Genomic DNA, 25,449 nt, shown 5'->3' with positions numbered 1-25,449 from the left:
GACATTATCAAAGAATCCGTACGTGCGTGGAAGGAGAAAAACGACAAAATCATAGAATAATTACATTTGTTTGGACCAGAGATGCGTCCGGCTGTCAATTAATGCACAATGGTGCATTGTGATCCAGCTCATGATCCACGCACGCACGTACCCTATGCATCTTATTTTTATTTTTTTAAATTGGGAAAAAAATGATCGCCTGCGCCAACCTTGCTGTGAGACTCCATGAGCTCGTTCTTATGCCGGCTTAATCTACATTTTGTTTTAAGATAGACAAAACTCTATTTACATTTATGTAACCTATGCAGTCAATGTTGATGATTTTGTACTAATATATGTCGGCAAAGTAAAAAATAATTTTAATTCTTCAAGTCGAGTGGATCCTCAAAAGAAAAGGTTTGAATTGTATAAAATATATACTTGGGAGATTTGATTCATTCCAAATGAAAGAATTCGGATTGAAAGTGTTCGTTTTGATCGTTAAGATTAGGTAACTCGTTCTCTCCGTCTTTATTTTTATTGAATTTTTTTTTCTCATTGTATTGCAATCTGCTTTGCTATATTTGAGAATCACTGTCGATACCTCAATGTAAGTAAGTTCAGGATAATCTTTTGTTACTTAGTCTGGGTCTATCGACAATTAGCCAATTAAGAATTCTATGATTTATTAGGTAATAAGATAATTAAAAAAAGTGAGCCCATATCTACAACACTTAAAATAATGTAATTACGTACATAAAAGTGTAATAAGAGATTGTGTTAATTAGAAACAATGTAATAAGAGACAATGCTAGTAAGAAATAATATAATAAGAGATTGTGTTAAAACAATCTAATTGCCACATTATTATGAACAGTCATGTATGAAAAATATTATGAATGCATATCATTTTTCGATAAAAGTATGTTAAGACAAATTTTTCAATGATATATTTAATTAAAATATTTTGTGCATTATAATTTTTGGTACACCAAAACAATACGCATGATAACTTACCCTCAACTCCAATGCGTGGTTTTTATCAAGATTTTAGATTCGGGTTAACACTAGAATCAATCGGTGCACTATTTTGGTGTGAAAAAATTATAAAATATGTAATATTTAGAATGACGAATCTAACAATATATATATTTTCGAAATAAAAATCAAATTCAATATGAAAAATATATGACAATTATAGATCATCGGATAAATACTACACATTTATAATTTTTTTAAATTTTTTTACTTTTTGGGTCCAGTATTTTACAAGATTGAATCTCCCCCACTCTGGGTGTCTAGGTGTCATCAGGCTTATACAGCGGTGAAATAAAAAATAGTAGATAAATGAGAATGGAAGGAAACAATGAGTATCAGGACAAAAAACAGAGATCAAGACAAATTTCACATCAACTGTTGTTCCTAAACCCAGATCATACATAAAAGGAAACAATGAGTATCATAAAAACAATGTCCACAGCTGTAAACTACACTCGCCCCACATCACACAGTCTCTGAAATCACCAGCTATGCAACAGCCTGTTTAATTATAGCTATCCCTCTGTCTTCCAAACACAGTGTTTTATGACTTTATACATAAAACTGGGTTGCTCTGAATTCTGAATTTTGAGTCTCCTTTTGTTTCTGTTAAAGCCGACTTCACTTATCTGTGAATCAAGAAGAACTAGTAGTAGTAGTACAAGAACAGACCCAGATGGATCCGTGCCTGTTTTTGAGGATCCTGGTGGGCAATTTTGCTATCAAGTTTCCGGCGAATTCAAAACAGTCCTCCTCCACCGCTAGCCACACCTCCACGTCCCCTTACTACTGCAAAATCAGACTTAGCAACCGGAGCAATAACCAATTTCCTGTTCACTTGGCTAAGATTCCTCTATTATCTCCACAACAACAAGAACCACAACATGGATCTTTATCAAATTCACTCGCCGCCTGCTTTACTCTCAATGAAACCCAGATCAAAAACTACTCTGTTCCATCGGAAAACCCACCTAAGTTGAAGATTGACATCTTCAAGGGCAGCCAAGGTATGAGTTGTGGGTTGCTTACAGGAGGGAAGTTGTTGGGTAGGGTTTCGGTGACGTTGGGGGATTTGGGAGAGTCGGAGACAAGGAAGCGGGTAATTCACAGTGGATGGGTCTCGGTCGGTGGGGGCAAGAAGGGGTCGTCGGCGGAATTTCATTTAAGAGTTCGGGCTGAACCCGACCCGAGATTCGTGTTCCAGTTCGGTGGAGAACCGGAATGTAGCCCGCAGATTTTTCAGGTTCAAGGGAATACTAGGCAGGCCGTTTTCACTTCCAAGTTCAGTGGTTGCAGGAATGCCGGCGACCGGAATCTCGGAACCATGTGAGTATTTTTTAAATTTTCTGTTTTGTGTTTCGTTTCTCAGAAAATCGAATTGAATCGTTGAATTTGCGTGTCTAAATGAATCAAGGTTTTAGTTTTAATTACAAATCAAGATAGTTTTGACTGAAACATTTCTAATTCTGTGTATTTGACAAAACAGGACATCAATGTCAGAACCTGGAACTCCAAGAAATTGGTTACCATCTTTAGGATCCAATAAAGACCAATCGTTGAAAGAACGAAAAGGATGGTCAATTACAATCCACGACCTCTCCGGTTCACCAGTAGCAATGGCGTCAATGGTGACCCCATTCGTTCCATCCCCAAGATCCGACCAGGTCAGTAAATCCAACCCAGGTGCGTGGCTAATTCTCCGACCGGGCCACGGCACTTGGAACCCCTGGGGCCGCCTCGAGGCCTGGCGCGATAACTCTCATTCCGATGCAGTTTCTTACCGCTTCGACTTGCTCCACGACACCGCCACACCGACCACCGTCGCCAATTCCACCATCAGTGGGAAAACCGGTGGGAAATTCACCATCGACATGTCCTCCAGTGAAGCCACCCCAGTTAATAGCCCACACAGCAGCTGCGATTTTGGATCCGGGTCCGCATCCGGATCGTGGTCCAGCTCCGATTTCGGGTCCTTGCCGCAAGTTTTGTACAGAGGGTTTGTGATGTCATCGAGTGTGGAAGGCGCGGGGAAGTGTAGCAAGCCGGAGGTGGAGGTTGGGGTGCAGCACGTGACGTGCACGGAGGATGCGGCGGCTTTTGTGGCGTTAGGTGCAGCGATGGATCTAAGCATGGATGCTTGCAAGTCGTTCTCTCATAGGCTAAGGAAGGAATTGCGACAGCAGAGTCAGGGTTCTGTCGTTTGACGCCAATATGGTGTGTCGTTTTGATTAGTTTGGTTAGGATTTTTTGGATTCTTTGGGCCATGTGAGCTGACAGCAGTTTTGAGGCTGGTTTTGAGGCTGGATGTGATTGAATTGTGTACAGTGATTAAATTTTTATTATCTATTTTTTTTGGGCAGTTTTGGATTCTTTTTATATTTTCTGTGGTTGCCAAAATTGAAGTTCACGTTGGTCGTTGGTACCGATAATTTTGTTTCCATCTGTTGTATTCCAACTATGTTAAAACCTAGGGATGTTCGAATTTGTCTGAGTCAGATTAAATCAAGTTTGGATGTTCAAAATTTGGTTTCAAAAATAAAATTTTTATTCGGTTTATTTGTTTAGATTTAATCAAATCTAGATTTGGTCAATAAAATATTTAGAGAAAATTGATGATATGCAGTTCAATTGCAAAACGTCTTAGGTGCGCTATCTATCCTTAAAGGTAGATTTCACCCCTCGAAAAGAACTTGGCGCAACCGGCTGTAGTTCCTACCTCCCAGGATACAACAAACCTTCTTAGTCTTTGTGCACTCAAAGACTCAAGGTAAAACAAGAACAACAAAGCTTTTATTCTAATAACCCAGATTTCTCAAAGATAACATTGATATTGTTGAAAAAGTGGAGATGTTTGAGATATATTAGGGGATAATTTCTTGAAAATAATGGTGGTTTAGAAATATGTAGGAAGTGGTTTAGATAATGGAGATGTTAGGTAGTTTTTTTTATTATTATTATTATCTGGATACACACATGCAACCTACACACTCACATAATTCACACAAACACACACACAAATCCTACCCACGAGGATTGAACCCTTGACCACAAGGTAGAAATACAAGAATGGAAACTAGTTAGGCTGACACCCGGCTTGTGAGATGTTAGGTAGTTGAGATCAAGTAAGGTACTCTTTGTGAAATAATAATAATAAACGTACAACATTAAGTACTTTCAAAATTCAATCCGTGTTAGGGTCTTGACAAATAAATATTTCACAAATACATGTTGTTGTCCGACTCGAAATCCACTAGCCCTTATTAAAACCTGTGTGTATGACTTAATTGGTAAATTTGACTTTTCTTAGATTGTGATATCTAATGAAATCAGATGTTCTTAACTATTGATTTTCCGACAATAAGAGGTGGGTTAACGTTGATTGATGGTTAAGAACTACTTCAACTAAATATGGTCGTCTAGTTGAGGATCTTTTTTCAAAATAATAGCCTTTCTGCTTGCGTTCTATCGAGAGAAAAGAAGAAAATAACATTTTAAAAGTGATCTTATCCCCTCTAATTTATGTTCTTTGACATGAGAATGAGATGTTGCTATGCCTAAGCTTCACGTGTGGACAACTAAAAGATTAGTTCTATCTGTGTAAAACATAGCTACATGGTTGTCATATAGTTACGTGAGTATAAATATTTGTTATGACTACACTGTACAGTACGTTGGATCAATACAAAATTCATTTTATCAATTTATCTCTTAATTTACAAGAGTTCTTCATTTTCTTCTCTTTGTGAGTGAGATGAAGCAGAGGAAATGCATTATTGGGAATTAGTCACCACCCAACCCAACAAATGTTAACGCTTTCTTTTTTGGTAAAAAGTAGGTATATCTTGACCTTTCTTTTGATTGTATGAATACATATGCCATTGACAAACCTATAACAAAACTCGAATAGAATTAGTGTCAAAGCTAGGGTTAATTATATTTTTCATCGCGAAATATAGGAGTTGGTTGCTAAAAGTGTAACAACTTCTATATTTCGATGACGAAAAGTATAATTAGCCCTTAAGACTATGACAAATAATAAAAAGAAAGAATTCTCACCAATATTTGATGGTGAGTAGGAGAAGTTATCACAAGATGTAATGCTATTGATACCAAATCTCACTAGTTACTTGCACACGTAAAAGAGTGCCTTAAGGATAAAAAGAAGACAATGTCAAAAGCAAAATCAACAAGAACATGATGGGAAAGTTGACATAAAGATAGTACAAATTTTGTTAAATAAAGTAGTTCATATTAGAAAAAATTACTTTACAGTTTACACATGTTAGCTCTAAAAAAGTGGAATTGTATGGGGGTAAAATGGATGAGTGTTGGTTATTTTTAGTATGGGGTACAATTTTATTTTTTGGGTACTTAGGTAGTCGGCTATAAAAGGGAAAACGCTAGCTCAATTGTACAATTGGATTTCTTATAGTGAAAATAAGCTATAACTCTGTGGACGTAAGCACTCTTATCAAACCACGTAAAATCTCATGTTCTTCTTTTCTCTTTGTTTTCGATTGCTTTGAATACATATGCCTTTGTGAGGAAAACCTATACCAAAACTCGAGAAGAAATAGTGTGAAAGCTGATTTTTTTGCTTAAATGGTTGGAGACACAGAGCAAGTAACAAAGACAAATAAGCTGAAACACATCGTTCAAGACAACATATGATAGATATTAAAAAGAAAGAATTCTCACTAGTTGATTTAACATCAATATTTGATAATGAGAAGGAGAAGTTATCATAAGATGTAATGCCATTACCAAATCTCACTAGTTTCTCAGTTTAATTAAACCGAAAGGGTTTCTTTTCCAAATTACAACATTACAGACTCGGTAGCCTGCAGGGGTTTTAACAAAAGGGCTTTTCGACATGGATAATATTTGAGACCCTCAAAAAGTGACCCCCATTTTAATGTGGAGTGTTGGATGTGAAGTGGGTCCTACATGTGTGTTTTTAATCAATGATTATTTTAATGCCACATAGATTTGAGAGACTTTTGAGGGTCTCTAACATTGTCCTTTCGACATAGAAAAAAGCTCAGCATTTTTCCTTCAACCAGTTGCAACTTTATTTGAAAGACAGAAAAAATGTAACTTGAAATAGATTAGATAGGGGCCATGCAGACGCAGGCCCCCACTTTCACAAATTATGACATAGGCTCCCACATTGGGGGAGACCTTAGGGCAGCGCCCCTCCAAAGTGCAATAGAAGTCATTTACCTAGGCCATGGGCTGATGTGAATCCCACATCGGTGGTTTCAGGTGCCAAGTTGCAGTATATAGGTGTGGGCAAACCTAACACTAGCAAGCCGGTTTTCTAGTGGGTTAGTTAGGCTTGGATCCTATTGTTGGGCTTGGGCCTGGGTTTACATCTGAGCAGGTTTCGAAAACTCGTGTCAACCAGGGCCCGGAGGGGTAGCAGTGGCGTGTCGTAGTGGTGAGAATGATGTGAATCCCACATCGATGGTTTCAGGTGCCAAGTTGCAGTATGTAGGTGTGGGCAAACCTAACACTAGCAAGCCGGTTTTCTAGTTCGTTAGTTAGGCTTGGATCCCATTGCTGGGCTTGGGCCTGGGTTTACATTAGATTACATCAGAGCAGGTTTCGAAAACACGTGTCAGTCGAGGCTCGGAGGGGTAGCAGTGGCGTGTCGTAGTGGGTGAGAATGATGTGAACCCCACATCAGTGGTTTCAGGTGCCAAGTTACAGTATATAGGTGTGGGCAAACCTAACACTAGCAAGCTGATTTTCTAGTGGGTTAGTTAGGCCTGAATCCTATTGCTGGACTTGGGCCTGGGTTTACATCATGGGCCTTCTTGATCACCCATTGACCTTGTCCAGATAAGTATGTTTCACAAAAGTCCCAAGGCCCAATTGGTATCTCGCTTCTCTTTCGAACATGCATGTTTAGCCGATGTGGGATCATAAAATAAGCTCGCTGTACAAATTGATTTCCTTGCTAACATTTCCAACATCGACAGAAGAACAAGTACAAAAAATATGGCTTACAAACAAAACAAACAAGCAGGAAAGGAAAAAAAAGTTCATCTTTGTTCCAAAGAAGGATTTAATGCTGCAATGATGGCACAATTTCTGGAGACCTGGATTCTCAAATATGCACATCCATGAATTGTTCCGCCACAACGAGAAATTGGGGCGCCCTGATGCCAAGTTGGGGTCAAAACATCAACCAGGCACCTAGGGTGGCGAAGTCTCCTTGGAATTCTGAGGCAGTTGGTATTTTCCTGTAGGGTTCTCATTCTGATGCAACATCTTCAACGTTATTTTCTCCTGTCGTACTATCTGGCAACAAGTCCAAATTTACACGTATGTCTTTAATATCTTCGGCAAGCGAAGAATCAACGGCCTCATGTTGAATAGAATCTGCAGTCCCATTTACAGCAGAAGAGCCAGAGTCTTCATCATATTCCTTCTTCTTATCATGGGAGGGCTTCGTTTGGTAGATCAACCAGAAGGAGAGACCAAGCAACAACAGAATCTACAGAACAAGTTTTACCTTGACGACTTCTGATCTTCAGGTTCTACTCGGTGACCATATCAACATGATTGTTTTATTGAAATTGCCAAACCTTACATTTTCCTAAGAGTGTGTTTGGATTGAGGATTTGGGGGGAAGGGAAGAGAAGGGGGGGAGGGGAGGGAAGAGAATGAAAGGAATAATAATTTTTCCTCTCTCATGTTTGGATAGATAAAAATGGAAGGAAAGAAAATTAGTTTAATTTACTAATTTATCCTTATTTTTTATGATAGACAGTTAGAGTGTTATGTACAAAGGTAAAATAAGTTTTTGACATATAAATAGCTTGACAAGTCATCCCTTCCCTGCAAATGACTCCATTTTGAGAAAGAAGAATTTTGACAAAAAATTTAATAAAATCTTCCCTCCAATTCCTTCTAAATCCCTCTCCTTAATTTTTTTCTAAACTATTCAAACAAGAGAATTGGAAGGAAGCTTCATTTCTTTTCTCTTCTCTTCCATTCCCTCGAAATCCCTCAATCCAAACACACTTTAAATGTATCTCAAGTGTCAAAAACAAGTAATGAATTCATAAATCTGAAAAAATCATTACGCATGCTTCCTAGAAAATAATAAATATTGTGAGCTACCAACTGGCATTGAGATGCCAATGAGAGGTGGCTTGGTTGATAATCGACTCAATTAGACATATGTGTCAAAGGTTCAATTCCAATGTGAAGCATATTTCTCAACGTCAACGGTATTTCATAAAAAAAATGGCATTAAGATGACATAACACATCAAAAAGTCCATCAAAGTTAGGGCATTGAAAATGTTAACTACAGTACAGGGTGAAAAATGCAACATTTTGAGCATGTTCCAGCTAAATTAACACCACAAATTTTGAAACCACAATACAGAAAAAGAATGTATAACATTGTTGGAAGTTGATTCCAAATGTGTTTGCAATCCTATACAACTCCTTCCTTAGTTTCTGAGGGCTACCAAACTAAGGCTTAATGATCTAATTAGTGGAGAATCTCATAGTAACAATTCCTACAATCAAGCAGCTCCATTGCATCAAATTTACATTCATTTCCTCCTAGTCGAGGAAATCAATCATATCGTCAGAAAATTTGGGACTAATTTCTCATATAATTACAAAGAGTTATCGAATTGGGAAAAAAAGAAAATTATTTAAAGGAAATCGAACAAAAAAGAAAAAGATGAAAAGGTAAAGCGAAAATAAAATGGGAACTAGTTATAAAATGAATAGAATGAGCACTGAACGACACCGTTCCGTATCAATAGTGCCAAATAGTCTATATAGTGGTAGTTCATGATATATAATCCAAGTATCTTAAACGAAATTTCAAAATATTTTAACTATCAAAATACATATTAAATTTTTTAAAAAAATTACATATTCGAAATTAGTGCATAAAACTCTTTCTAAGAAGATCCATTGTCAACGAATTTTATCGGATGAATCTTAATTCCATTGTATTTTTCAATAGAATTTCAAAAACAATGAATTCAGAACTAAATTAATAAATTATAAACTTTACTTTAAAAATAATAAAATATATATTAAAATAATAAATTTTGAACAATAAAAATAGAATAAAGTTATCATGAGTTAAATGTCATTTTCTGTTCCGTATTGCTTCAGAAAGTGCTTCTGTCGAAAATATATTTTGATATTTTCTTTTAGTTGGTAATTCAGTAATTGTACAAACGAAAGGGAATCGTTTTAGGTCTACCCTTTCGATCCTTGGATCACAGACTCGGTTTAAGGTTTGTGCTCTCCTGGGATAACCCTGCTCACTCGGACAGACGGGGAGTAGCAGATGGGGCGTACAAGCAAGGACCTGCTCTCCTTCGAGCACAAGAATTTATCAGCAGCATCTACTATTGGTATTCTACCTCTTACTTTATTGTGGGTTTTAATTTTTTTGAATTGGTTAGCTAATTCTCTGTATAAATTTTTTATCTTTGTGAAGAATCAACACTTCTTGTCTGTAAGAAAGACTGCGCTCAAGATGGGAAGCCTAATCTTGACAAGAAGCCAGTTACTGCTCCTGTTCCCCAAAGCCAAGGTTTCAACTTTCGCCCGACTTTGACTTCTTTGATGCAATTTTCATCAGTTACGATTTTTCGACTTTTAAATTCTGTTTTTTATCATATGAAGTGGAAAATTCTTTCTGGGTTTTTTTTTTTAATGTTTGCTTTGAAGATCATTTCTAATGCTACCTTTTTTATGAAGTTGAACAAATTGGGGTGTGTAAAGAATGAAGTTTCTGAGAAAGGAGACAGATTTTGGAAGATGCGTATTTGTATGTCTAATTAATGTGTTATTTGAGTGACTTTGAGATTGATTTCATAATTCTCTGCTTTGATTCTCATGTCAAGGGCTAGATTGTTTTATCCGAATTTTTGCTATGCGTAATTCTAGTGCTTCTGTGCAATTGGTTAATCTGGTCACCAAGACTCTTCTTAGAGAGTTGGACTTAGAGGCTGACATGTTGGCTACATAGTGTTTTTTTTTGGCTTATGGTTGCCGTAAAAGAGAATATATGACATGGGTTATGCAATGGAAGTATATTGAAATACATTAGAATGTTAAAAAGAGGGGATTTGTAAACATATACTCATATATTGATTGGTGGATTGGAAAACCTTGGAAATTCTTGTCTCAAATGTTCACTTGTTCCGATTGTTTTTGCTGGGATTGTTATCGAGTTCTCGTGGAGTTATTATTTGATATAATATAAAGTTACAAGCTGTAGTGTGTGCTTGGCCAGCCTGTAATTGAACTCGTTTCAAGGAGTTGGCTTTGCTGTCCTCTGATCTCTCATATTAACAGCTGTTACTTCAAGTATTTGGTTTGGAGGATGATTGAAAATCCTGTAAATGAAAGGAAAATCAATGTGTCATACAATGTCTTTAGTGGTTATTATCGTTTTTACATGTATAATTGTTGTCTTTGATTAGAGTATGACAATGTGTTTCATACGATAATGGAAAGTAATGAAACTTTTGTTTATTTTGTAACTGTTGCTGACTTTGTTTCATAATGCAGTTTTGGGGAAAGTAAAAGATTTCTTAGGAGTAATATCAGAAGCTAATAGAAGTTTGGAGCTAAATGCTCAGGTTTGGATATTCATCATTTAATAAAACCTAGTTTGTGTATCCAAATCCCTACATTTTTTGTCCGTCTCTGAACTTGGTTCACTCTTATGGACATATAGGATAAATCTGTGGACTATGATATAGAAGCGCTGACCGGGAATGAGTCTGAAATCATAGAAATGGTAATCTAGGGTCTCTCTTTATCTCCATTATTAGGATAGAAAATAATTATAGCTCAAGTAGCCATTGCCAACTAATGATTTTGGATGCAACTTAATGACAGGATTTGATGCTGGGTATAGCTGATCTCCACAACCCTGATGCTGTAGCAGCTGCCGAGTCTGCAATTTCTGGTAATCAACCGGTGATTACTTTGCCTGATAGTAGTGAAACAGAATCAGATGATAGTAGTAGCGAGGATGACAGTGACAATGATGATGATGATGAAAAAACATGCTTTCCTGACGAGCGCAAAAAAATCGATTCTATAGAAAATGAAGTGAATGAAACAATGGGCAAGAAGAAGTCCAAGAAGCGGCCAAGGATTGTTGAACTTTCATGAAAAGCTAGTCAGGTTCTGCTTGCGAGTAAGGCGATAAATTGAGGTGCAGTTGTGGGAAACCAAGTGTGTGGTTTCTACCAAATGTTTAACCGTCCCTAGAAGAGTCTAAAGTCCTTTATTTTTTCCCGTTCAGACAACTTCTATATAATTTTGTAACGCCAATGTTGTATGTATTATATATTCCTTTTGTCGGTATTTTCTTGATTACTTTTTGCCTATGAGAGAGGGACTTACGGTGATAAAGAGTTGTTTGTGACTGCATTTTGAAGGGTAACTTGTGTTAATAGTTCAACTTATCAGGTATGCTTCACTTTTGACTCTAAAAGATAGACTATTAGCATTTAGGCATTGTTTGGATTGAAAAATGAAGAGTAGTGTAAAGTTGATGGAGGGAGAGTTAAGTGAGGGGGAATTATTGGAGAGGGACTATTTTGATTTACCCTCACTTGGATAGAAAGTAGAATTAAAGAGTTAAAAGATATTTGAGTTAGAAAAAATACACTTATTAAAGTTGAAATGTGAAAAACTTTTATGGATAATTGTGGAAATAATAAATAAATTTTTTTCTCACCTTACAAACTCTTTAAATTGAGGCATTATAAAATGTATAGTCGGAGAGTTAAGGCTTTGTTTGGATTTAAAAATGAAGAGTAGAGTAGAATTCATAAAGGGCGAGTTATGGGAGGAGACTATCTTAACTCACCTTTACTTGGATAGAAGTTAGTTTTGATAAGAGTTAAGGGGAGTTTAAGAGATTTAGTTTTGATGAGAGTTAAAGAGAGTTTAAGATGTGTGAGTTACAAAAATGCCCTTATTAAAGTTGAAATGTATGAAAAAAATTTTATGGATGATTTAGGAAATAATAAACAAACTTTTCTCTTATCTCACAACCCTCTAAATTGGGAGGTTACAAAATGTTGAGTTGGAGAGTAAAGGGAGGGGGAACTTCCTGTTTCTTCACTCCACTTAACTCTCTCTTTAACAATTCAAGCAAGGTGAAGTTTCTCATCACTCCTTAACCCTCCTCACTTAGCTCTCTAAAATTTTAATCCAAGCAAGCCCCAAGTGGGGGGAACTCTCCCTTCTTCACCCCACTTAACTCTCTCCTACAATTCAAGTAATGTGAAGGTACACTTCCCTCCTTATTTCTAAAATATCAATCCAAGCAAACCCTTAGAGTTACATGTAGAGTTTACCTTTATCATCAGTGTTATAACTTAACATAAAAGCTTAGAGGGTGCAATATGAGTTTTCTCTGAGGCCACGTAAGCATTCTCCTTCCTTCCACTCATGACAAGTGTGTACTATTCACTGATTAATTTATTAAAAACTAAGCATCTATTAATTAGTTTATTAAAAATCAAGCATACACCATTGAGATTAGTGTATCTCAAACATGAATACAAGGTTTCAACTGAGAAGGAAACATATTTCTTGTGGAAACTTATACTAGTCATTGTTGAATGTTTAGAGTAAAAAAGTCTCATTATGAGCTTGCTCTCTAATATTTAGTGGTTTAAACTCCTAAAGAGTGGCGGACCCAAGAATTGAGGTCATTAGGGACACAAAAAGTGATACGAGGTCAAGGGGTAGCACTTCTGAATTTTTTTTGTTCTTTATATCATGAGTTCACGAATAAGCTGCAAATACAGAAATACATTAATAATACTTCAAATCAATAATACAAAATGATGCAGCGTGTAGCAAAATATAGGATTCTAACACAATCAAATCCTTGAAAGACGACAAGATTGAAGACTAGAATCTTTAAATTCAAAGAGTTTGGCAAAGCTAATAGCCGTACTTTGTATAGAAGTATGAATAAAGGTGCCCAGAAACAACCGTAACATATCCTATTTATAGGCATAGGTTCATAATGGCAAAATCGTAATAAAATAAACTAAAACAATCACAGCCTAATTGAAATAAAGCTAACGCTCAATTCAATCCCATGTTGATTATGATGCCTCATCACAAAAACACCAAAAAAAATCAGGGTTTGTTATATCATAGGTTCATGATTCACAAATATAGACCGCAAATATAAAAACACATTAATAATACTTCAAAACAATAATATAAAAACACAAAAAATTATGATTCTTTATGTCATGAGTTCACGATTTACAAATATAGACCGCAAACACAAACATACATTCATGGTACTTCAAAGTAATAAACAATTCATTGGGCAATCTTTTTTTTTTTGGAAAGATGTAACAGTAACAAGCAAGGGGTTATAAGAATTGATAAATTTATCAATTATCAGTTTACCGTTACCGATCGGTCGGTATATCAACTTATCGATAACTATAACAGTATCATTTTTTTAGTTACTATCGTAATCGGTATAATAATGGTAACCATTACAATAACAACCCTTTTCAAAACTTATAAGATGACGTGATTCAATAGCATATAACTTTTATACTAGATTTATACATAAATGCCAATAAGAGAGAGGTCAAAGAAAAGTTTTTAGAGAGAGGATCAATTCGATATTTGTAATGGCAAAAAACAGCACAAGCCTAGCAACAGTAGAAGCCCAGTTCAGATTCAACCAGAGCGATGTTGTCGAAGACACGTGTCTTCGATAATCGAAGACCTGAAAGAACGTCAAAACCTAGAAGGATGCTACCTTCTCTTCGACTTGAGATTACCATGATCTAGTTCTTTAACCTTCCGACTTTCACGTTGTGTAAACGCATGTACGTATTTGGAGTGTTGTAGGAAGCGATCTGAGTGACTTGACTTTGACACAAGAAGATATCCTCAACTTACCTGCTGGCACAACGGGTGTAGCTTTTGACACTTAGAGCCATCCCGTGTCCCATCATAGAGTAGCGCCATAAGGGTCAAAGCAAAGTCATAAGAAAAGCTGGGTTTGTTTCTAACGGGAACCTAGCAAAGATCGAAGGGGGAGGGCCCAGATGTGTGTCTGGAGTAGGAGGATATAAATAACAAAAGCCGGCCAAGACAGGCGATCTCTCTCTTCTTTGGGCTAATTCTGATTCTTCCTAAGCTTCGAGCGTGTTTCCCAGAAGATAGTCAGTGGCTTCTTTTTCGAGCGACCTTTTCCTCATTGGCATTCTATTTTTGATACGATCTTGATCCCCATCTTTGAACCACAGTCCGGGCTCATTTACATTCATTGCGTTAATATTTGATTATTGCTCAAAAAGGGCCTTGGATTATCATTCTAACTTGAGCGTCGGAGTGTCCTTGGCAAGTACCACACCGGTGCAACGTTCTTATCTTGATTCTTCTGTCCAGAATATAAGTTACTGGTGGCTCAATGATATAAATCGTTGATTGTAGATTCTATCCTCTACAATATTCCACGATAATATTAAATTAGAGTTTATCTCCCCACCTAATAAGATACATTAAATAGTGTTTATCTCCCTAATTAATATAAATATAATGGGTTCATAAGTAATATGTCCCTCAAATCAAACCTTTATTCCAATAGATCCACTCTAATTTTTTTCATCCCATAAGATGCATAAGTGGATAAGATTTATTCTATTAAGGACAAATTATTTAAGAATTTTTTTTATTGATCATATTATCCTCACCCCTTGTTTTATTTCTTAATTTCAAGAAACCATCATTATTTGGAATGTGTATAATTGATCTGACAAATGATGATGACTAAATTAATTCATAAGTACTACATGTCGTAATTAGTAAATTAGTTTGTCACATACAAGCTAATAAATTTTCATAAGTACTGTCTACATGTCGTAATAAACTTCTTGATCATGGAATATACGACACATAGTACTATAGATGACAAATGATGACTAAATTAGTTCATAAGTACGACAGGTAAAGGATGACTAATTTAGTTAGTCTGTTATATATCATAATTATCAAGTTACTCTCATTTAAACTCTCCAATACATGCGAGGATACGAGAAGGGGATGTAAGGGACTCCAATTCCTGGCTTCAATTTTAACTCTAATTCTCTATCAAAAATCATGTTAAATCATGAAAAAAATGACATGCTAGAGTTTAAGAGTTAGGAATTGCTGTTTAGGGTTTAGAGTTTAGAGTTTAGGGTTTAGGGCTTAATTTTTAGCATTTAGGATTTAGAGGTTAGAATCTAGGGTTTATGATTTAGAATTTAATGTTTAAATTTTTTTTCCAAAATCTATTTTATTCTAATATTATGAACACCAAAATATCAATCACACTTTTTAATTCATGATTTTGATAAAGAATTGAAGCTAAAATTGGAGCTCCTACCATCCCTATCAGAAGTTGGTAATTGCATGCCTAGACAAATGACTGCCATGTGTCGCCTCCGTGACAGCCGATGATGTAGCACGTGTCAACCATGTGGAATTCATGAACTCATGTGCATCTTCTGGAACTACTACTAATGCGGTCCTTATTAACACTTATATATATATACTGCTGCTTCTTTCTCCCTCTCATGAAAGTTGGCATAGAAGGAAGAAAAATAAAAAATGGCGTCTGAACAAAAATCACACAGAGAGAACACCTCCACTGACCAAATACAGGTAATCCACATAGCAGAACCGAGAACACCTAAAATGGGTTTGAGAGAGAAAGCAAAAGATTCAGATGGAAGAGCAGATAGAGAAGAGTCGGCCTCGTCGTCGTCATCATCATCATATGTTTATGAAACAAGAACATCCCTACAAGTAGAAGAGGATGTTTTATTGTTGACAGACGATTTAATAACCCTGTCTTCCTTGGCGGTGGTGCTTTTTTGTACACCTTGATTAGTTTCCTCTGGCTCTCTGTAGCTTATAAATTATATATATATATATAGGTTTGAGCTGCTGCTTCATAGTTCTTGATGGTTTTGTTTGTGTTCTCCTTACTCTCATTTTGTTTGTAGTTCCACTAAATCAATACTACTATTAGTTTAGCTTATTAAAAAAAATAAATACAACTATTAGTTTACTGAAATTCCAAGCATAAATAAAAATTACAACTTTAGTTTTTATTCTGTGTTTTACTTATAGTTTTTATCTTTGTAGTACAAGAACAAGCTTATTAGACTGTGTAGTAGGGACGCATGTCAATGCAAGTTCCCTGGTGGATCATCATATATATATATATATATATATATAGTTGCAAGTAACGAACCACCACCCATTTTTGCGCTGAACCCTAGTTGGACTGCTCAGCTGCGCTAAACCACTTGCTGAGTGGTAAACGTAGGAGGCGTGCCCGAAGGGCAGCGGCAGCCGTGTGCAAGCAAACTGGTTGCATTGTGGACAAGCTATGGCCTGTCCAGATTTATTGAGCTTCTGTCTCTTGTACTAGGCCATCGTTTTCGGATACCGACCTCAGAGTATTTGGAAAATCATATATGGTGACCAGGGGTGGAGCCAATGTTAGCCTAGCCCACCCTGAAATTTTGAAAAAAAATTACTAGTATATCATGACATATCCATATCTAAGAGTAATCCCATTTAAATTTAACATAATATAAGCCCTAATTGACTCAATTCTTTCCTCTAAACCAGCTCATACAAAGTAAAGAATATACCGTATCTCGTAAAGAGAAGAAATCAGTTTTACGCCTCTTCCCCAGTTCCCCTAAACCTTATACGATAAAGAGTTGAATCACAAGAACTTGCGGCATCTAGTCTAGTAATCTCCATCTGAATTTAATGATCTCTATTTTTATTCAGGTAATTTTTTTCTATTGTTATATTCTTTTAATAAATTATAAATTTCTGTCATTCTTCGTCGGATCTCTATTGGGGGACAAAAGGAGAGATGGCATCATGGCAACTAAAGTGGAAAGCATGAAATCCATTATTTGGAGTTGAATTGAGAAAGGTGTACTAGTAGGTACACTCTTTTTTTTAGGGGGGAAAAAAACTGAATTGAAGTTAATTGATTGGTTGTGTTATTTTAGGGTTTTTTTTTTAAAATTTTTTTTTGGGATCTCAGATAGCATGAATTGCCTAGTTTGTTTATTGTAAAAGATATAAATTTATTTGGGAATGAATTTTAGTTAAAAAGGCATCTCGATTATAGTTTGCAGTTGCAGGGCATTGTATATTTTAAATTTTACTTACATCTTTATATCTTTCACTCTCAGAATCTTGTTTGTGGAATTGCTGAATTGTAAATTGTGTCTTGGCACTTTAGGTATGTCTTGAGTTGTTTGATTCCATCTAATTCATTCTCTCATTTTGATAAGAAAAGACTACTCCGGCGAGCTGAATATTATTCAAAAGAATTCTCCCATTTTGACATGTGAATGCTTAGTGATCAACTTGATACTTACATTGTTGATATGCGCTTCAGTATTTATTTTGCAAACTTGAGTGGGATTGGTGAGCTTGCTAGCAAAATGATAGAAATTGGAAGAAACAAAGTTTATCCTTTGGTATATTTGCTCTTGACAATGGCTTTGATCTTACCAGTTGCTACTGCTTCGATCGAAAGAGCATTTTCGACCATGAATATCATCAAGAATAGATTGCACAATCGAATGAATGATCAATGATAGCTTTGTTATCTTTATTGAGAGCAATTTTTGATGAAATTGATAAAGAAACAATCATGGAAAATTTTCAAAAGATGAGAACTCAACGAGATCAATTGTAAACACTTTATTTAGTAGTTTTTTTGTATGTATGATTGGAGTCTTAGAGACGTGGTCTCTTGGAGTTGGAAATTAAATTATAATACTTCATCCTCATATTAATAAATGGATTTCTTTTGACTATTTTTTGTTACCATATCAATATTAAGCACTAAAAAAAAGCCCCCGAACCCCCGTCAATTTTTTCTCCCTCCTATTAATTTGTCACTCCACCATCAACCATGCCCCCCTCAAACCATTTTCTGGATCCACCCTGGACTCAAAGCTACATCTTACTGTCATAATATTTCAAGCTCAACAGAAGCATATGAGGATTATACACAACATACAAATCTTTCTGCCATCAAATTAGGCCTATCATAAACTGTTGACATCACAGATTCCCCACAAATACTAAAAAGCTAAGACTTGAAAAGTTTTTCCAAATTATAAACTAAAAAAATAGATTAAAAACATAAGTAGATAAACTAATGCCAGCAGCTTCCATCCCACAAACTCAAGGACCATAGTTTCCCTTCCCCATCTCAAGGCCTCCATTGGCGTAATTCGTCAGCATTGTCCACAAAACGCAACCAATACCAATGTTTCTTCCATACGCGATTCATTTCTTCAATTGGGATCCCCTGGGTGCTATTTGGATCCACATCATACGATATACCCAACTTTTAGTGGCAAATGATTCAAGGAGGTATTATTTGGGGACTGTAAGGCCTAAACGAAATAAGGCCATATTCTGCTCTTTCAACTGGATGGAAATATGCCCAAGGCATCGAAGTAATGAACAGTAGTGAGGCCATCAACATTTGCAAACCAAACTAAGCAACAACTACTACAATCAATCAGATACCAATTTCGGAGGTAAATCAATCCAAATACATCATCAATTTCTGACCTTAAGATTCAGATGAGCTATGAACAAGTCATTCCAAGTATCAGTGACTCCAGGTAAGCACCAGTGCATGCAATCATCGTGTTTCTTTCCACCAGCTGTTGATGGATGAGCATCAGCTCTCAACTCACTCATGCGGGTTATGTCTAAAATATGAAAATTCGAGCCTTCAAGGGCTTTGTAAAGGTGTTGGTTCACAATACGCGCCTCCACATTCGTTCCATTATTCTTTAGAGAGAATAGTTCTTCAACCTGAAGGGGAAATAAAATCAAGAGGTGATTCCTAACCAAAATATGCAGCAGAAGTTAAGCAGCATTCATGAGGCTGCTCAGATTTGATTATTTAAAGCAGTTCATGTATAAGAAAACACATGTATCATAAAACACAACGCACTTGCTCAGGCAATAACGGCTGCAGCTGTTGGCAAGAACCACCTTGGTCCCAATCACCTCCTTCGAAATGTCTTGGTGATTGTGTGCGGAAAAATTTGACTGTACTTGGTCGAGCTCTTTTTTCTACATATGTTACCTATCATGAAATCACAGATGAAATGGGAGCAAATACACATGATTAACTAGTCAGTACAGGAAAAAAAAAACAAGGCAGAATCAGTTGACATTTTATTATTTTGCTTCAACCCAACACTAGTTTTGTCTAAGTCACAATTCAGTGTAGTTCCACTCAACTTTTCAGAGTGCCAATGAAGTATAACAGGATTCGCTTGTCAAATACCAATCTAAATCCTGGAGTACTTATTCCCTAAAACAAATAATTACTTCCAAGTTGATCCTAGAGACAATTCTATCCTACCCCTGGATTGATGATTGTATCATCGAGTTGAAAAAAGTAGATAAAAAGTAAATATAATGGAAATGGTTCCAGATCTCTAATCAATTCCTTAGAAATTCAGTTTATCATAATATACAGAATATTTTAGACTGAAAAGTCTGTCATTCAATGTTTATGAGCCAGTACAATTTTCTTGCCTACATGGATGGACACACAAGCATCATTCCCTACCAAATCCTTTACATGGTATAATTCCAGTTGTAAATGAGTACTTTGCATAACATTACCAATTAATTTTAAATTAACATAGAAGTCTGTCATCAGTGTATGATTATTATGACTTTTGAGCTCGAAACAGAACTGGGAGCACCATCTGTTGAACCTCTTTCTTTAATACACAGCTTACAGCTAAAGCACGAAGACTATAAATTCTTGAATGACCTGTATTCTCCACATTAAATAGAGAAGTACAGAAAATCCACATGTGCAACAGCGCAAAGTACTAAGGCATATGGACTAAGGTGAACAAGCAAGTTTTCTTCTCGAATTCAACATATTTCAGGCTTACAAAGTGTCGCAGGATCACAAGTTCAAAGGTCCTCTCATTATGCTATTCAGAGTTTTTAGAGAGCAAAATGTTCAATGTCATACCATGTGCATCAAAACTTTATCCAGGCCTGCATGAGGATGCAATGGAGGGATAACAGGATGACCATTTTCAAAGAAAAGCATGGGAGACTTTAAAGGGTCAAATTTTGAAGGAGCCCACCACCTACCAACAAGACATAGAAGCCAGATAAAGAGTCAAAATATGCTCTCGTTAATTACAATTTGTCCAAGTTAAAAGAGGAAACCAAAGACAAGATCCAATGAAAAAGAGACCAGAAACAACAGCATTTGCAAACATTGATTGTATTGTAAATTAAACATAATCATGTCACTTGGCAGAGACAAAAGCAGCTAACCTAACATCACTTCTGATATCTATTCAGCATTTGAGAAAATCATGTGAACAACATACGTCAGCCATCGAGAAAATTTTAATCAGCAGTCTTCATGAAAACAAAAGATGGTCTCTACTGCATTAGAAAAGAAGATGTTTTTACCAGTGTCCTGTATTGAAGATTAAAATGTCATGGAAGCTTGGAGCCTCTGCCCATGTGCCTTCAGCAACATCAATGTCAACTCTAAAACCCTCCTTATATCCAAGAGACTCCAACTCCGCATCGTTACTGTTAGCGGACCACCTGCATTAAGCATGATTGAACCAAGCCCACATTAAATGCAACTTAAGTACGGGAATATCTTAATTCATGTAGTAAATGTGGAACCTAATCATAAAAAATTCGAACAGTATCCAAGAACATGAGTGGATTACAAATATCTGTTTGCCATATTATGCCTCTATGACCCCTGGCAAGACGATAATATATACGGACAAAATCTATGAACAAAAAGAAAAGTAAATTGTTGCTATACCAGACCTAGATGCCTTACTGGTTAAGATTTTAAGCACACATCAAGTGATAATCATAATAAAACCCTAGCCTTCTGGCTCAGAATTGAAGCACATACAAAAGATAACACAAGAGCCATCATGGATAGTTTCACCCAAGCTAACTCGTGAAACGGAATCTAAGGAGGAAATATCAGTCCATCAATACTACAAAACAATCAGCCTCTTGTCTTTTGTAATTTGGTAAGATATAATTTGTAAAAGAAACTGATTTATTAGCCCATCCAATATAAATATATAATGTTACTGTTGTTCACAACTTCACATGATAGGCCAAATGCATAATATCTCATTACCATCACATTTATTTTCTTTAATGCAAAGTTCCTCTTGAAAATAAAACAAAGATCCATCATCTGTCACACTAAAGGCTCCCAGAAAAGATAGTTGTATATCCTTCTTTTTGATATGGAGAGAAAACGGAAGTATCTGTGAAGGGCTACCTCAAAAGCTGTATTTGTTAATCAATGAGTCAAACCAAGCTTGATCCTTGAAAGCTCAAGTGCTCAACCCAGGGGCTCAAAAGTCTTGAACTCTTGATATACTTCATACATATTGATCTTACCTATGAAACTATACATAAGATATAAATTATGCATGTTATAGCAATATATATTTTGGCTTCTTTATACAATTATACTAAGTCAACTAAATTGGTTCATAAAACCTCATATTAGATCTTCATCTAGCTTTCAGTAGAGCCATAGCTCAAACTTATGCTTGATCTCTGGCTCAGATATTTTTTCATGAACTAGCTAGATTTTTAAAGCAGAAAAAGCTCAGCCTAAACCTACAAAGCTAGACTCGATCTGCCCACTGATGCCCTACTTCCATTGCAGGAGGATGGATATAACAAGTAGCCAGCATATGGCAATCTATGAATAATTAGCAGGTTTCCTAAGCTCCCCCAGTTGTAGATCTTCGGTATAGAAACAGGTTGATAAACTCGAAAAAGATACCGCATAGAATTAATATCTTGCATATAACAAAAGAAAGCAGCAAATTTTCCCACAAGTAAAAATCATCAGCATTTTTCAATGCCAATCCCACAGGAGACAAAGCTTACCTACCATATCGCACCAATAGATTTGTCCGATGATATGCAATAGTGAGGTTATAATGAAGAAATGTAAACCCATGGTCAGAGCCAGCTGGACGCCACTTTTTCACTTCACTGGTCACACGTTTCAGAGTACAGAAGAGAGAGACAAACATATTTCTGTTCAGGGAATCGCCAATAAACCCTGCACTATTGAAATTCATAAGGTCTACATATAACATGAAATTTCAAACTGAATGATCATGCAAACAGATTTTGCTCCGGAAAAATTATAAGTAAAAAGGATTCACTTGAGATTTCTAACTAGCAGGGAAAGGGAGACATGAGACAGAGCGAGTAAGGAGCTGAGCCCTCCCCCAAAAAGAAGTTTTAGACAAATGGAAACAATATCTCTATATTTTTTACCATATTTTCTACGGCCTTCCCAGGTGTTGAAAGGGCATGTGCTGCTGGGCTCAAAATTTACTATATTTTACAAGAGACATCCTTCTAAATCATTTTATTTTGATGAACAAAGACTTTACTCTTCTACAGTTTTTGAGAATGATCAACTTCCAATATCAAAGCAATCATAACATTTTTGAACACTAAGCACGCATAACTTTTGAAAAACTGAGAAAAATTCAGACAAAAGTTGTCAGTTCGGCTAAGTTCATTGCAAGTCCCATATTACAAATTATCTATAAGAAAATTTTGGTTTTCCATATACATTTTCTCAGCAAAGATATCAGTCCTTAACTTTTACGGTATCTCCATAAATTTTCAGGGTATACGCTTGCCTTAACTTTCTGACAGCTCCTCAGCAAGAAAACGACGGCTAATTACACAATTCACTTGCACTAACACAGTCATTTATATAAACACATAAAAATTCGGAAGAGAAGAGAAAATACCAATGCTAGTGTCTCTATATTTCTCCAAAAACATAACGGGATCAAAAGGATGAAGATCACATTGCTTTGGCTTCCACTTCCACTTGATAAGTTCTCTAGCGTTAGATTTGTTACTGGCAATGCAATTCCATCCCTTGAAAATCTCCTTGCAAGTGTTGTCGTACCTCTGGGGAGTGGCGTCCGGATCGTAGATCCACGTCCCATCCGAGAAATCGCAGGACTGGAGCGCGGCATTTGGGTCGGATCTGAAGCGGGAGATTCCCCGGGAGTGGGAAGGGATTGAGGCTTTTCTGAAGAGAGAGAGGGCGAGGAATATGGAGGCGAAGCAGAGGAGAGAGAGTAAGGGTACGAGTGAGAACTTTCTTTTGGAATTCTGGTGGTGAAGAAGGCGGTGATCTTTGCCGGTGGCCATGGAGGATGCCGGTGGTGAGTTCCGGCGCATCTTAGCATTCCTTCTCCTCTATTGGGTCCTCCTCTGCTGCCATGATTCAATGAGCCACATCTATACTATTGTACTCTTCCCTCTCATTTTTGCTTGTCCCATCGCACTCAGGACACTTTGGAATGGTGATCTGTTATTGGGCCACAAAGATATTGTTTTTGTTGATGTGATTGTATTGTAAAATGTGTTTTGTTCTGTTTATGTGATTGTATTGAGAGAAGTGTTTTGCTGATGTGAATGTATTGATATTTGGTGTTTTGATGTAGTTTTGTTGTGGATAATATGGAGGAATGAAATGTTATTGGCCTCCATCTTAGGTGGAAAGAGAAAGTGTATAGAAATTTGTGTTTTACTGATGTGGTTGTATTAAAAGATGTGTTTTACTGATGTAGTTGTATTAAAATACGTATTTGACTTGATTTTTTATGTAATAGAGGTGGGATCAAGTCAACATTTTTGCTGACCTAGTAAATAAGCCCTCCAAATGGTGGAGGGGAGATTGGGCCAACAAAAAACCTAGGGATATGTGCATATATGATATGACAAGGAAGGGATATTGAATCTCTACAATGATGGAAAACAATGGTTTCAATTTTTTTTTTTTTTTTTTGAAAGGCCCATAGGCCACATGTTGGGTGTAAAATACACCTACTTTTACGGGCTTAAAATTACTATTTTTCTATGATATTTAGTGCAAACATACTGCCCATATTGGTATTTTTATGACAGGTTTTACAGAAGGATAAAGCTGGCATTAGACGGAATTTGTGACCTGTTTGGCAACTTGTTGCGGCCGCAGATCGCGGGAATCAGACTTGTGTGATTAAGTTGCTGACGTGGCAAGGATAGATGGGCCAGTTTAGGGCTTGCTGAAGACTATATAAGGCGTGTTAAGCTGAGAAAAAAAGGGGCGGACTCTCTTTCGGTGCGCAGCTGAAGACTTAATATTGAAGAGAGGGCGGCGGCAAGAAGGAGAAGAAGCAATATCAAGCTGGGCATATCAATTTCTTCAGCAGATTTCAACAAAACTTCAATTTCTCATTGATTTGAACATTGTCTATGAGTATTTATACTGTTTTAATTATGAGCATGTGTAGCTAAACTCTTTTCTAGCTAGGGTTTGGTAATTCTTCTATCATAAACCTTGTGCACAAATTTAATTGACAATCAGACTAAGTTTAATTCTTTGTTCTCTGGATTGATTGTTTATTTCCTATTGTTATGCATGCCTGATCAACATCATAATTTTAGGAATTGTTAGTTAAACATATTCGGCTGACCATGACCCGGTGTTTGACGAAGTAACAAGAACTTGCGTAAGATCCAAGTTTTGGGAACATAGGGCATAATTGATTGGGTAATAGACCATTATCCTAGATTGTGCAACTGTCGATTTCCTAGTGCTTATGCTTGTCTTAGGAAACTCTTAGGATAGACCAACCAAGACTCCTTTGATAAGAAAAGATCTTGCAACTGGACCAAAGTCAGGATCGTTGTTTAGGGAAATCTAATTGACTGCAGCTGGACCAAGGCCTTTCAATTGACATTGTTAAACTTTTAAATTGTGTGATTGCATATTAATCTGTGTGCATAGGTGGAGGTAGTTGGCAAGCCAAACCCAAGCTAGTTTTTCATCCATTGATATTTATCTAAATTTTATTGCTAGTTAATATTAGAAGCATCTGAATTTAATTTACATTATTGTTAGTAGTTATAGTTGGTAATTAATACAGTCCTCGTGGATTCGACCCCATTCACTATTATACTGTCATTGGCACGTACACTTGCGATTGGGATAAACCCGTCGGTATTGAGTTGCAAGTATTTCTTGCAATAAAAAGTATCGATCACCACACACACGCAAAGCCTTTTTTTTTGAAAGGCCCACAGGCCACACACACGCTAAGCCATGCCCGAAGTGCATGAAAGCCACCACAGCAGATGAAAAATTACCCAAATCCCAAACCCCCTGATGAGAATAGAACCCTGGACCTCAAGGTCTTGGGCAGACAACCTGACCAATCAGGCTATCTCCCATTCTCAATAATGGTTTCAATTGTAATCA

General features: G+C 36.5%; 3 protein-coding genes and 1 non-coding gene across 4 annotated transcripts; 2 read left to right on the top strand and 2 right to left on the bottom strand.

Annotated features, from left to right (window-relative positions):
* Nucleotides 1-1,476: 1,476 nt before the first annotated feature.
* Nucleotides 1,477-3,455, top strand: LOC120004462. The gene is made up of 2 exons (XM_038853819.1): nucleotides 1,477-2,343; nucleotides 2,504-3,455. Exons 1-2 carry the CDS (start codon nucleotides 1,694-1,696, stop codon nucleotides 3,219-3,221), a joined length of 1,368 nt encoding a protein of 455 aa, XP_038709747.1. The 5' UTR covers nucleotides 1,477-1,693; the 3' UTR covers nucleotides 3,222-3,455.
* A 2,674-nt stretch (nucleotides 3,456-6,129) lies between these two features.
* On the bottom strand, nucleotides 6,130-6,299 carry LOC120004688. Its single transcript, XR_005469605.1, has one exon. It is a non-coding gene; the product is annotated as a U1 spliceosomal RNA (small nuclear RNA).
* A 2,894-nt stretch (nucleotides 6,300-9,193) lies between these two features.
* LOC120004132 lies at nucleotides 9,194-11,453 on the top strand. Its single transcript, XM_038853389.1, has 5 exons — nucleotides 9,194-9,415; nucleotides 9,502-9,597; nucleotides 10,581-10,651; nucleotides 10,750-10,812; nucleotides 10,914-11,453. The coding sequence occupies exons 1-5, from the start codon at nucleotides 9,349-9,351 to the stop codon at nucleotides 11,190-11,192; spliced, it is 576 nt and encodes a 191-aa protein (XP_038709317.1). The 5' UTR covers nucleotides 9,194-9,348; the 3' UTR covers nucleotides 11,193-11,453.
* A 6,655-nt stretch (nucleotides 11,454-18,108) lies between these two features.
* On the bottom strand, nucleotides 18,109-23,467 carry LOC120004131 (protein trichome birefringence-like 13). Its single transcript, XM_038853388.1, has 6 exons — nucleotides 22,943-23,467; nucleotides 22,056-22,233; nucleotides 20,580-20,720; nucleotides 20,125-20,245; nucleotides 19,078-19,212; nucleotides 18,109-18,935 (listed from the first exon to the last, which is right to left on the bottom strand). Exons 1-6 carry the CDS (start codon nucleotides 23,382-23,384, stop codon nucleotides 18,675-18,677), a joined length of 1,278 nt encoding a protein of 425 aa, XP_038709316.1. The 5' UTR covers nucleotides 23,385-23,467; the 3' UTR covers nucleotides 18,109-18,674.
* Between the last annotated feature and the right edge of the window lie 1,982 nt (nucleotides 23,468-25,449).

Source organism: Tripterygium wilfordii, chromosome 8 (genome assembly GCF_013401445.1).
Source record: "Tripterygium wilfordii isolate XIE 37 chromosome 8, ASM1340144v1, whole genome shotgun sequence".
In the NCBI taxonomy this organism is placed as follows: Eukaryota; Viridiplantae; Streptophyta; class Magnoliopsida; order Celastrales; family Celastraceae; genus Tripterygium; species Tripterygium wilfordii.
The sequence above is the reverse complement of the archived record's forward strand: the minus strand, read 5'-3'. Positions and strand labels throughout refer to the sequence as shown.

What these genes read in the sequence shown, in the direction of transcription:
- LOC120004462 (XM_038853819.1), top strand. Translation starts at nt 1,694, where the DNA reads ATGGATCCGTGCCTGTTTTTGAGGATCCTGGTGGGCAATTTTGCTATC. An exon ending in GACCGGAATCTCGGAACCAT is followed by an intron (nt 2,344 to 2,503) that starts GTGAGTATTTTT and finishes TTGACAAAACAG; the next exon opens with GACATCAATGTCAGAACCTG.
- LOC120004132 (XM_038853389.1), top strand. Translation starts at nt 9,349, where the DNA reads ATGGGGCGTACAAGCAAGGACCTGCTCTCCTTCGAGCACAAGAATTTA. An exon ending in TCCTGTTCCCCAAAGCCAAG is followed by an intron (nt 9,598 to 10,580) that starts GTTTCAACTTTC and finishes TTCATAATGCAG; the next exon opens with TTTTGGGGAAAGTAAAAGAT. An exon ending in GTTTGGAGCTAAATGCTCAG is followed by an intron (nt 10,652 to 10,749) that starts GTTTGGATATTC and finishes ATGGACATATAG; the next exon opens with GATAAATCTGTGGACTATGA.
- LOC120004131 (XM_038853388.1), bottom strand. Translation starts at nt 23,384, where the DNA reads ATGCGCCGGAACTCACCACCGGCATCCTCCATGGCCACCGGCAAAGAT. An exon ending in ATAAAGTTTTGATGCACATG is followed by an intron (nt 19,213 to 20,124) that starts GTATGACATTGA and finishes ATTTCATGATAG; the next exon opens with GTAACATATGTAGAAAAAAG. An exon ending in AGCCGTTATTGCCTGAGCAA is followed by an intron (nt 18,936 to 19,077) that starts GTGCGTTGTGTT and finishes TTTCCCCTTCAG; the next exon opens with GTTGAAGAACTATTCTCTCT.